The sequence below is a fragment of the Pelophylax lessonae genome, assembly GCF_965119305.1.
Source record: "Pelophylax lessonae genome assembly, chromosome: 10".
Taxonomy (NCBI): domain Eukaryota; kingdom Metazoa; phylum Chordata; class Amphibia; order Anura; family Ranidae; genus Pelophylax; species Pelophylax lessonae.
Window position 1 is genome coordinate 230,010,255 of NC_138777.1, and position 13,028 is coordinate 230,023,282.

Consider the following 13,028-nt stretch of genomic DNA (forward strand, 5'->3'; position numbering starts at 1 on the left):
GAATCACCAGGCATATGCTCCGCTCAGGTGTGAATGCAGGCTTGAATTGGTTCTAAAGCCTTAAAGTGTTTGTAAGCGATCACCTTGTAAAACAACCTATTCAGTTAAAATGGAAACGAAAGGAAAAAACATTTTTGTATAGATGTAAAAAAAAAATTATAAATTCCCTTTTTTCTGTTCTTTATAAGCGATTTATATCCTTCTGTTCTCATCTGCATAAGAGCTGGAGGGGGAGAGAGAAGCAGCAGCACACTGAACTTCCCAGTGAATGGCTGGGCAATGGGGGTGTGTCAGGACAAGTCTGATCACTGGAGGAGAGCACACTGAGTTTCCAGCACAGCTAGAGAACTGACCACGCTGTGGTCAGTTTTTAACCACTTAAGGACCGCTCACATTGCTGCTACTGTGGCAATGTGGCACGATCCCGTCCAGCGACGTAGACCTACGTCGCTGGACTCCTTCCCCTGCCGGACCGCTGTTTTCATTCACAGCGGGAGTCGGGCCAGGGGAGGAGCGGCGGCGATCGCCGCTGCTCTTCCCCGATCATCGGGGAATCTAGTTTGGAGATCCGCCCGCTTGTGTAAACAGAGCGGGCGGATCTCCTCAGTGACAGGGAGTGACAGATCGCAGTGTTCAGCATAGCTGAACCTGCGATCTGTCCCTGACTCACTCAGTCACCTCCCCCCACACATGTCAATCAGCACCAGGCATACATTAACCCCTCCCTCTCCAATAAAATTAACCCCTTCCCTGCCAGTGTCATTTTTACAGTAACAGTGCATATATATAGCACTGATTACTGCAGTAATGTCACTGGTACCCCCAAAAGTGTCAAAAATGTCAGTCAGGGGTCCGATCTGTCCGCCGCAATGTCGCAGTCCCGCAAAAAAAATCGCAGATCGCCGCCATTACTCATTAAAAAAAAAAAAACACCAAAAATGACAAATCTTTCCCTTAGTAAACGCAATAACTTTTGCGCAAACCAATCAAAATACGCTTGTGTTTTTTTTTTTTTTTTTTTTTTCAAACATAGGTAGCAGAAAACAAATTGGCCAAAAATTTAAAAAAATTTGATTTTTACATTTTTTTTTTTGGGGGAGAATTTCCTATAAAAAATGTTAAAAATATATTTTTTTTCAAAATAAACGCTCTTTTTTTGTTTATAGCGCAAAAAGTAAAAATCACACAGGTGATCAAATACCACCAAAAGAAAGCTCTGTTTGTGGGAAAAAAAGGACGTAAATTTCATTTGGGTACGGCGTCGCACGACCGCGCAATTGTCAGTTAAAGTCGCACAGTGCCGAATCGCAAAAAGTGGCCTGGACGTAAGACCGCAAAATACTCCGGTGGTAAAGTGGTTAATAGGAAAGCCGAGAGACTGGCAGGAACACCAGAGATTTCACACAAAGGAAGCAATACAAAGAGAACAGGAGACTTGAAGTGTTGTGGTAACAGGAGGCTTTCTATAGGGGCACTCACTGAAGAGGAGGATCTGGGCTGCTCTTTGCAAAACCTTTGCACAGAGAAGGTATGACATATTGATTATTTTAATTTAAAAAATTAAAGGGGTTCTAAAGGCAGAGGTGTTTTTTTTTTTTTTTTTTTTTTTCTCTTCATGCGTTCTGTGCGTTAAGATAAAAAAAAACCTGGGGGCGTGGCCTGGCGTGACATGCAGTAAGACAGAAGTAGCTGGAGCTCTGTCGGCTGCACATCCTAAACTAAGAATCCTGTACCCTCATAGCGCACCAATGCACCCCGTTTTCTACTGGGACTCTGCAGACCCCCGCTGGGCATGTCACTGCTGAAGATAAAAAAAAACCTTCTGCTCCCCCCCTAATCTTACCCCCGAGCCCCATCTCGATCCAGCGATGTTGCACAAGAGACTCGGCTGTCCAGGACTCTCCCTTCTCATTGGCTGAGACAGCAGCGGGCACAATAGGCTCTCGCTGCTGTCAAAGTAATTGAGCCAATAAAGAGCGAGAGGGGGTGGGGCGGGGCTGCATGTCTAAATGGACACACACACAGCAATGGCTCGGCTTGGGGTGCACCCATAGAAAGCTGCTTGCTGTGGAGGCACTTGTCAAGAGTGAGGGGCCAGAAGCACCGGCGGAGACCTAAGAAGAGGAGGATCTGGACTGCTCTGTGCAAAACCATTACACAGAGCAGGTAAGTAAACATGTTTGTTATTTTTACACAAAAATATAATGAGGCTTTACATTCGCTTTAAAATTTGTATGTGTTATTGTATTGTTTCTGGGAGATGGGAATCTTATGGGTCATTTATTAGTGATGTTGCTTTCCCTTCCAGGGCAGAGCAGAAGTTTGCAGATCACATGAGAGAGCGCAATGAGGCAAGTAGCGAATTTTCCAAGAAGAAGACGCTGATGGAGCAGCGGCAGTTTCTGCCCATCTTTGCTGTTCGGCAGGAACTGCTGACCGTAATCAGGTACTGAGCTGTCTCTGGGTGTTTGTAATGTACAGTATTGTGTAAGGAGCCCGTCAGAGTATAATAACCACTTGGGGACCACCTACTGCAGTTATACTGCGGCAGAGGGGCCCTACTGTGCCGGATCGCGTACGTGTGTATAATCCAAATCTTCCAAGCATGGGGCGCGCACCTGCTGCCATTCTCTGCAGCACAAGCTGATCAAGACAGATTGCTGGCCAGCACTGCTGAGTGTATGACAGAAGAGAGCCCTGTGTTGGTAAAAAAATACAGGGCTCTCTTCTGACAGTGGTCCTGTGCTGTTTTTATCTACTTATTTTTTTTATTTTTTTTTCTCCCTGCAAAGCAGAGTGAAAACGGCACACAGAGTAAACCTTGTTATGCACACATTTACCTCTTGATTGCCCCTAAATGTTAACCCCCTTCCCAGCCAGTGTCATTAGTACAGTGACTGTGTATAGTATTATCACTGTATTGGCGTCAGTGGCAGTCAGTTCCCTGTCGGTGTCAGATTGCCCGCCACACTTTCACAGTCCCACAGTACCTGTATGTGATTCTGAGCACAGGAACCGCAGTAAATGTACATGGGGCGGTCTGCAAGAAGTTAATTATATTTTTATATATATATATATATATATATATATATATATATATATATATATATATATATATATATATAATGTGTGTTTAGGTAAATGAGACTGGATTTCTAGAGCACTATAATTTTCCTAAAGAGAGAACACAGCAGTAGTACCCTTTCAGGCACTGCTACCTAATTGATTTGCAGCCTCAAAGGAGTCACTTCTTTGACTCAACTTGTGTGTAACTTTCAGCTTGAGCTATTGAGTTCTGTGAACGGCAGGCTTTTTAGAACATAAGATGACAAGGAGCATAGACCTTCACCTGCTGGATTGAAAAGAGATCAGAAAATATCAACAATCCAGTATTTCATATTTAAAAGTTATGAACCATCGCCATGTATTATTCTGTTTGGGTCGAAAGTAACAAATTAACTCACAGCATGTGATGTACTTTTTTGTTTTTTCTTTTGTTTAGAGATAACAGTATAGTCATTGTAGTCGGAGAAACGGGCAGTGGTAAGACAACCCAACTGACCCAGTACTTGCATGAGGACGGCTATACAGATTATGGCATGATCGCTTGCACGCAGCCCCGTAGAGTGGCTGCCATGTCTGTGGCAAAGCGAGTAAGCGAAGAGATGCAAGTGAGTCTAGGGGAAGAAGTTGGCTATGCTATTCGGTTTGAGGACTGTACATCAGAGAAGACCCTCATTAAATACATGACTGATGGTATCTTGCTGAGAGAATCTCTGCGTGAAGCTGACCTGGACCACTACAGCGCAGTGATCATGGACGAGGCCCATGAGCGCTCGCTGAACACAGATGTACTGTTTGGCCTTCTGAGGGAGGTAAGATCACAGGGCAGCAAACAGTATTTATTCGTGTTAAACATCAACCTTAAAAACCAGATAAACATTAAAATCTCTGTCTTCAGGTTGTCACCCGGCGGTCGGATCTGAAATTGATTGTCACCTCAGCCACAATGGACGCTGATAAATTTGCCAATTTTTTTGGTAATGTCCCCATTTTCCATATTCCTGGGCGGACATTTCCTGTGGATATCCTGTTCAGCAAGGTGAGTTTTTCGGTCCTAGCTTTTGTTTGGGTGCATGTTACAAGGCCTCCAGTGAGCCCCAGCATTCAGATTCCTTATCTACTTTTCCCAGTGAATTAAAAAAAAAAAAAATTAACAAAAGAGGGTTCACCAGCCTAGTGCTTTATCCCACAAGTTTTATTAAAAATTGGGTAAAAAGAACTCCAAGCATAGGAATTAAAAGTGCTCATCAAGCCACCCACCCATGGCTTAGTACTTCCAACAAAGCATAGGGGGACCTCACTGGGGTCCCTGCAGGCTGACGTATTTCGAAGGGATTTCCTTCTTCCTCAGATCCAAGCAGAAAGTCATGGGAAGGAGGAAATCCCTTCGAAATGTGTCATTCTGCAGGGACACCGGTGAGGTCCTGCAATGCTTTGGTGACTGTTTAGTCTGAAAGTGCTAAGCCACAGATGGCTTGATGAGCCCTTTTATTCCTATGCTTCATTAGTCCTTTTTATCTAATTTATATTAATAAAGTATAACTAAAGGCAAAACTTTTTTTTCTTTCATTTCTAGTTTTAAATAGAGAGGAATTAGAACACCTGTCAGTTTTTATTGCGGTCTGTGTCCCTGTTAGGGAGATTCACCCTCTCTATTTGTCCTGTTTACCCTTCTCATTGAAAGTGAAATAAAATCCCACATTTTGGGTTGTCCCCAGAAAAGTAATAGAGGGGGAAACTTCCAATGGGGACACTAGTTCTGGTGACATGGGAGGTCCTCAAGGAATTCACCTAATTTTCAGGGATTTCCTCTCACTTCCTGTTTGGCTGTGGGACAGGAAGTGAAGGGAAATCTCCGCAATGGGACACCAATGGGGAAAAAAAAAAACTGACAGAGGTTATGACCCTGCCCTTGCGTTATCCAAAACTTAAAAAAAAAAAAAAGAGAAAAAAACTTGTGGGATAATGCATTAAGCTGGTGCGCCCTCTTTTTTGTTAGTTTTTTAGTGGCTACAGGACATCCAGTGTCCTAGTGGGAAGTAAGGCTTCAAGAGATTATCCATATGCGCAGTGGAATATTATTTATACCCTACTGGGTTATCCCATTTTATGCGCAGGTGATAACTGCTATTCTTGGAATTAAAGAAAAAACCTGATTGCTGGGCAACACCTCCATTTTACTTCAGGTTCCCCATCAGCAGAAATTGTGCCTCGTACACACGCACCGATTGTTGGCCGTGAATTTTCGGCCAACGCCCGATCGGCCGATTGTCGGCTTGTTAGTATGATGATTCTGACAACCGACTGCGACTTTTCGGCCGAACAAAATCTGGTGTGCATGCTATAAAATTTTTGTTGGCCGTCACCACAACGGCCGATTTTTCGTCAGTCAGTACAGATTTCGGCAGACAAACATCAGATGAGCAAGACTGGGCATGCTCAGAGAAGAAAAAACACAGGGAAAGTCAATCAGCACATGACATCACTTCTGAAGTTGGTTGTTGTTGGCCGAGAAAATTTGTGTGCAGTCTAGAGCACTTTTCAACCAACACAACAACACTGGACAAAAGACGGCCGATCGGTCGGCCAACAATCGGTGCGTGTGTACGAGGCTTTAGTGGGCATTTGGTCACATAAGGAGAGTACACCGGATCCTAGAGGAAACTTTTTGGGGGTTCTGCTGCTTTTTTATGAGGTTTGGGGGAACAGAAATAGGAGGTTTTATGTCTGATTTCGAGTGATGTTCCTCGGTGGCTAGTAACTCCTTTTTCCTTTTTTAACTTTTCTTTTATTCCACTGAAACTCTACAGACACCACAGGAGGATTATGTGGAGGCTGCTGTAAAACAGGCACTGCAGATCCATCTTTCTGGAGCTCCGGGAGACATATTGATCTTCATGCCTGGTCAGGAGGACATTGAGGTAAGCCTTGTTCATTGCTCAATGATTGGAAACTCATTGCAGAATAATATGAAGCTAATATATTCTCTCTAACTTCCAGGTGACCTCGGATCAGATAATTGAGAGACTGGAAGAGCTGGAGAGCGCCCCTGCTCTGGCTGTGTTGCCAATCTACTCCCAGCTTCCCTCTGATCTCCAAGCCAAAATCTTCCAGAAGGTAGGTCAGCGCTGGTATCTGCCAAACAATTCATAGTAGATGGAGGTTTTATATTAGGTTCTCCAAAGCTGCCAGTAAAATACCCAAACCAGAGGTCTTCTCTGACAATTGGCTGGTCTGTTTGTGGTTGGATCAGATGGCATGAAGACTAGTGTGGATGGTTCCACACTGTATGGCCAAGAATATGGACTAAAGGTTTGGTTAAAGTGGCATTCAAGGAGAAGTATGGCCAGAACTCTTTTGACCCTACCTTATCCTGTGGATCACAGGGGTGCACTTAGTACTGACATCACAGAGAGGGGGTCCAGGCTCTGTAGGAATCTCGTCAATGTCGGCGTGAGCTGAGAGCCTGAGCCGGGTGCTCCCGATCCGTCCAGATTCCAGTGCTCCAGTAAGTGCTGGAGAGGCAGGGTAGAGACAGTCACTGGCTCTCTGCTTACGGAAAACTGAGAACCGAGCAATCAGTGGTCTTGGAGCGGCGGAAGGATGCCTTTAAGTACTCTGTAATAATAAGTAATGAGTGCTGTATACGAGGTAATATACTGGATTTTCTTTTGTTTCATAAGGCTCGGTTTCCACTGCTGCGGCTACAGAGTCGCGCTACTTCTAGCGCGACTCTGTAGTGTTCACTTGTTTGCGGCTTTCAGTGAGACTTGTCCCTCATTATAGAAGGAAGTCGCACTGAAGTCGGCCCAAAAGTAGTGCACAAACTACTTTTCAAGTCGCCGCAACTTAAGTCGCGGCAGTGAGAACGGCCAAATAGAAATGAATGGCTTTTGACTTGCTGTGCGACTTGACATGTGTCAGGACGCACAACAAGTCGCACTAGTGGAAACCGGGCCTTAAATAAAAAAGATATTATACTTTCCTGTTCTGTACAAGAAAACTGCACAGAGCGGCCCTTACCTCTTCTTCTGGGGTCCCCCCGCCAGTGCTGTCCACTCCTCCTTTTCTGAGTGTGCCCCTATAGCAAGCTGGGTGGTGCTCGCTCCCAAGCCAGTCTGTTTGCATCCATATACACACACAGCGCGGCTTGGCTTCTGCCCCACCCCCTGCTCTTTCCTCACTGGATTTCACTGACAGCAATGGGAGCCAATGTCTCGCTGCTGTCAGTGCCTCCAGTGAATACAGAAAAGGATAGAAGAGCTTCCACTGGTGGGAATAGCGCTGGATTGAGAGAAGACTCAGGTGGGGCTGGGGAAGGGTTGTTAAAAGGTGTGTGTTGTGTGTGTGTTTTTTTTTTTTTTCTTTTAAACCTTTAGGCCCAGTTCACACTGGGGCGACATACACTCTGACTTTGAGAGCGCATGTCGCATGACATGTATAATTCAAGGGTTCCCTATGAGAGCTATCTTAACTGGTACCAAACAAGTCAGTCCGACTTTGAAAAAGTTTCCTGCACTACTCCGACTGTGATACGTCAATGCAATAGAGTGTAAGAAGTCACAATAAGTTGGACCGAAGTTGCAGGGCAAAGTCGGATTGGAAGTCGTACTAAGTTTGTTTAGGAGCAGTGTGAACATAGCCTTAAAGTGTTAGTTCATCTTTACAGAAAATCTGTAAGTTGACCAAACCCTCCCCCCATCCTATCCTACTGTACTTGCCACACGTGATCCTGCGCAAGCCACTCCACCAATTTTAAATCCCCTTGGCTTTTCCTGACAGGGCAGGCTAGATGGATTCCTATTGGTCAGTGGTGCTGACCAATTAGAATCCGTTTGGTCCATACTGGCTGCGCAGTAGGATTTCAAATACCTGGACCGGTGGAGCAGCTTGCAGAGGGGTAAATATAGCAGGACCAGAGGGGTAGGTATGGAGGGGGTCCAGTGTTGGGTCACCTTCCCGATTTCCTGTAAGGGTAATCTAACACTTTAATGCAGAGAGTGCATTAAGGCAGGGATTCCCAAACTACGGCCCTGTAGCTGTTGCAGAACTACACATCCCATGAGGCATTGTGAAACTCTGACATTCACATACATGACTAGGCATGATGGGAATTGTAGTTCCTGAACAACTGCAGGGAATCCCTGCATTAAGGTAAAAAAAAAAAAAAAAAGCAACTTATCGGTTTTAGAACCACTTTAACTCTTCTATTTTTGTTTTTTAGTTGGGTTTTGGGTCCATACATCCAATTTCACAGCACTAGATGTGTAAGGGTGACTAAGTAGAACTCTGTGCCGGCTCGTTATAGCTGTAATCCAAGCTTGCCCTTTTTTTCTTTGCAGGCTCCGGATGGCGTTCGGAAATGCATCGTGGCCACTAACATTGCAGAAACCTCACTGACTGTGGATGGTATAATGTTTGTTATAGATTCTGGATACTGCAAGTTAAAGGTACACATTCTGCCTCTGTTTAATACTTTTCAAATAGCAGTTATGTTTAATATATTGCAAAAACATGTTTTAGACCTGCCTCCATCCTCGCCAGTCTGCTTCTTTTTATGGTCATGGCATTTTTAGAATATTTCATCTTTAAAGCCATGACACATTGGTTTCTTGTTGTGTCATTGTTTCTGGTGTATGGGATGTGATGCAGATAAAGATACAAACTGATTTAAATCCATATATCTTTACTACTCTTATATTGGCCTCTACAGGTAGCCTGAGCAACTCTGGGTGGAAATGATAGAATTCTGAGCTGCAGGAGGGACCTCATGCGGCCTTCCCTCTATGCTTAGGGCTGGTTCACACCACCTGCTTTACTGCAGCGTAGCAGGTGGTGTGCCGTGTCATCCAACTGAGCTCAGTGCAGTGATGAAGTACTGAGCTTAGCGGATTGCACGTTTTTTTTTTTTTACGAACTTTGTTAATCTTTCGCACACACACATCTAATAATGCTCAATTGCCGGTTGCACAGTGTGAGGCAGTAGATTGCCTTGCACTGCGCTTAGAAAAAAAATATACTGCCTGTAGTTCTTCTTTCTTTTTCTTTTCATCTTTTTAGAGCATGGTGCCTTCACACCACTGCAATGCAGTGGTGTAAACCAGGCACATAGGAGACAAGGCTTTTTTTGGCAGCTATTCCAGCGTAGTCCCACTGCATCTGCTGTGCACCAGCCCTTAGTCACACTGCATACATTCACCAATGTTGGCATAGTGATTTCCTGGAGCAGGTGCTGAGGAGGATTTTGTGGAGGCAAACGCCCCTCCTCCTATATGTTGTACACAAGTATGAAAGGTAGGGCTGCAACTAATGATTATTTTTACAATCAATTAGTTGGCCGATTTTTATTATTTCGATTGATCGAATAACAACCTTAAAAAAAAAAAAAAAAGTTTGGTGTATAATTTAGTTAATATGTAAAGCTTAAAAAAAAAAAAGTGTTGCCAGCATTGCTGCAGAGGTTGAAGGGGTGGGGGGTGGGGGGTCAGCCTGTCAGTGCTCAGACGATATGCCGCACACTGCATCAAATTGGTCTGCATGGCTGCCATCCAAGAAGGAAGCCTCTTCTAAAGATGATGCAAAACAAAGCCTGCAAGCAGTTTGCTGAAGACAAGCAGACTAAGGACATGGATTACTGGAACCATGTCCTGTGGTCTGATGAGACCAAGATAAACTTATTTGGTTCAGATGGTGTCAAGCGTTTGTGACTGCAACCAGGTGAGGAGTACAAAGACAAGTGTGTCTTGCCTACAGTCAAGCATGGTGGGAGTGCCATGGTCTGGGGCTTCATGAGTGTTGCTGGCACTGGGAAGCTACAGTTCATTGAGGGAACCATGAATGCCAACATGTACTGTGACATACTGAAGCAGAGCATGATCCCCTCCCTTCAGAGACTGGGCCGCAGGGCAGTATTCCAACATGATAACGATCCCAAACACCTCCAAGATGACCACTGCCTTGCTAAAGAAGCTGAGGGTAAAGGTGATGGACTGGCCAAGCATGTCTCCAGACCTAAACCCTATTGAGCATCTGTGGGGCATCCTCAAACAGAAGGTGGAGGAACGCAAGGTCTCTAACATCCACCAGCTCTGTGATGTCATCATGGAGGAGTGGAAGAGGACTCCAGTGTTAACCTGTTAAGCTCTGGTGAACTCTATGCACAAGAGGGTAAAGGCAGTGCTGGAAAATAATGGCGGCCACACAAAATATTGACACTTTGGGCCCAATTTGGACATTGTCACTTAGGGGTGTACTCACTTTTGTTGCCAGCGGTTTAGACATTAATGGCTGTGTTGTTATTTTGAGGGGACAGCAAATTTACACTGTTATACAAGCTGTACACTCACTACTTTACATTGTAGCAAAGTGTCATTTCTTCAGTGTTGTAATATAGTTACAAAAATGTGAGGGGTGTACTCACTATTGTGAGATACTGTAGGCTAAAAGGTTGCTGGTACTTTTCCTGCGGACACAAGTTTAGCTGTTGTATGAGGTACATGCGTTTACAATTGTTTTTATGATTGTGAAAAATGTACTAAAAAAAATAGTTTGGAGAGACATAACTGGCATACCTTAGTGCTGGGCTAACCTGTATGTTGAGTGAGATTTTAATACCTTTTTTAATTTTTACCTCTAAAAAAATTATTTGCACTTTGGAAAAAGGAGGGGGTATTGGCGGGAATACAACAAATCCACCGGGTAGGGACCAGAAACCAGATGGAATTCCCAGGACAAAAAATGGACTTTAAAGGGCTGGTATAGCAATTGGTGAGCAACACAGAGATAAAATCTTAGATCTCTTTATTAGAAATTGTTAAAACATACAAGAAAAAGGGGAGAACACATGACAAAAGTCACAGATAGTAACTAGCAGCATAGAACAATCATGGAGATATGAGAATATTGCATTGATAACTCATCCATGTTGAAACATAGGAGGGTGTTCCTATAGGTGGTCTATAGATGGTTCGACGCGTTTCGCCGAAACAATATACTCGGCTTCCTCAGGAACCATGTATTAGGGCTGAAAAGCCTCTGGTTCACATTTAGGGTTAACATGAATAGGATCCAAGACTGCCAGGGTTATTGAGTATAGAATCCCCTCCTACTGATCCTTGAAAGGGGACCAGAAAATACCTCTTGCGAGGTCAGGTGGACCGGACCTCTTTGCGAATTCCTCAATGTATAATTACGACCATTGATTAATGCCAACGTGTAACCCATATAAATTTGCACAGGGGTACACTATATCCAACTGATGGTATAGGCAGGAAATTGTGGTAACAAGCCCAATGTAGCTCTTGTTAACAGACTGTATAACATAGAGGTCCGGACGCCGATGCCTGCGGTGGCAATTACCGCTGCCTTTGGATTGAATTGCTGCAGCAAATAATATGGTCTGTCGCATATATTTTACGTTATGGCCTTATTGATAGTTTTTAGCACTATATTATACTTATTTTTTCATGTTTATATCAAAGATATTTAGCAGCGAGGATAATAAAAAAAAAAAAAAAATTATATATATATATATATATATATATATATATATATATATATATATATATATATTTATTTATTTTTTAATTTCTATTTGAGTGCAGACTATTATCAACTTTTGTTTTGTTGCAAATTCTTTTTATTTCATTTATAAAAAGGAGAGGTGTACAAAACAAAGCCTATTGGGCATACCCAGGCTTAAACGAACAACAAAGGGACAAAAAAAAATAAAGACCAATATATAAATTTTAGTAGACAAATTTAATGTGTTAAATTCCTCTCTCTCTCCTATACAGGTATTTAACCCACGCATTGGTATGGATGCTTTACAAATTTATCCCATCAGCCAGGCCAATGCTAACCAGCGCTCGGGTAGAGCTGGTAGAACGGGCCCAGGGCAGTGCTTCAGGTAAGTGGATGATGATTGTGGGATTGTGGGATTGTGTCAGTATTTCAGTCTGGGCTTCATGTATCAAGCTGATATCAGAGCTGAGTCTTTTGCAGATTAGTCAAATCTTTTTCAGAGCAGGTTTTCAACAAACGGGCAGCTTCTCAGTGTTGTCAGCTACTGACAGCAGCAGAACTTGGTGGATAATTTACATGCAATCTCCCTTCCCACCCTCTTTCATGCTGGGTATTTATTATACAGACCTCTGATACAGATTTCATAATGCATGGTGAGTGGTGATCATATGATGTGAATTGAACCACATTTCTCTGGTCATTGATTAGAAGATGCAGGACACTGTGGGGTTAAAAGCCTTGCTTACAATAGAAAGAGGATGCCAAGAATGTTTCTTCTCTCCTGCTGGCTTTGTCAGCCAATGGCTGTACATGATAGACCTCTGGTCTATTTCTAGTGTACCTCTAATTTACCTAAACCTGTTAAACTGCTCCAGGACTGTATAGGGGGCACCTTCAGTTGCCAGCATTGTGCTTATTTTCTGGAGCCCAAGGAGCCCTAAATTCCAAGATGCTATGTTCTGCATAGCCATACTCTAATCTGTCCCCTCATTCACCTCCCTAATGGCCGCTAATGGGCAGCTTCACTGCCTTGTAGACGGTTGGAGGAGGTGAACCAGAGCTAGCTTTGGTCAGAACTTACATGCCCGAGCTCCGAGGGCATTGAAGTTCCCTGATCACCCTGGCATTAAAATGAAGCCTCGTGCAGATACCTAGATGTGTCGGAGTCGGTAAGAATGTTTAACATCTTTAAAATGTCCATGAGGTTTTTTTTAAAGCTGAATTCCAGGAATTCAGCAACTTTGCAAAAAGTCCAGTTAGGTGCATGTCACCTCCAGGACTTCTCTATTACTTATTTGTGACAGATTTATTGCTCTCAGGTTGTGAGAGGAAAGAAGCACACATAGCAGCTATGGCTATCCTTCTACTTTGCTACCCTTTCACAGAAGCTTTTTTATTTTGTGAATAAAGTTCACATAATACAAAGGCTTTTGTAAATGGGC

The 13,028-nt window shown here is 43.6% G+C and overlaps 1 protein-coding gene across 1 annotated transcript in view; it reads left to right on the forward strand.

Annotated features, from left to right (window-relative positions):
- The window catches only part of DHX38 (DEAH-box helicase 38), a 50,936-nt gene that overhangs the window by 20,912 nt on the left and 16,996 nt on the right, over positions 1–13,028 (forward strand). The window contains exons 11-17 of the mRNA XM_082269669.1: positions 2,309–2,446; positions 3,503–3,875; positions 3,962–4,102; positions 5,874–5,984; positions 6,064–6,180; positions 8,406–8,513; positions 11,859–11,971. Of these exons, the coding sequence (XP_082125795.1) occupies positions 2,309–2,446; positions 3,503–3,875; positions 3,962–4,102; positions 5,874–5,984; positions 6,064–6,180; positions 8,406–8,513; positions 11,859–11,971 (1,101 nt within the window). The remainder of the gene's footprint in view (positions 1–2,308; positions 2,447–3,502; positions 3,876–3,961; positions 4,103–5,873; positions 5,985–6,063; positions 6,181–8,405; positions 8,514–11,858; positions 11,972–13,028) is intronic.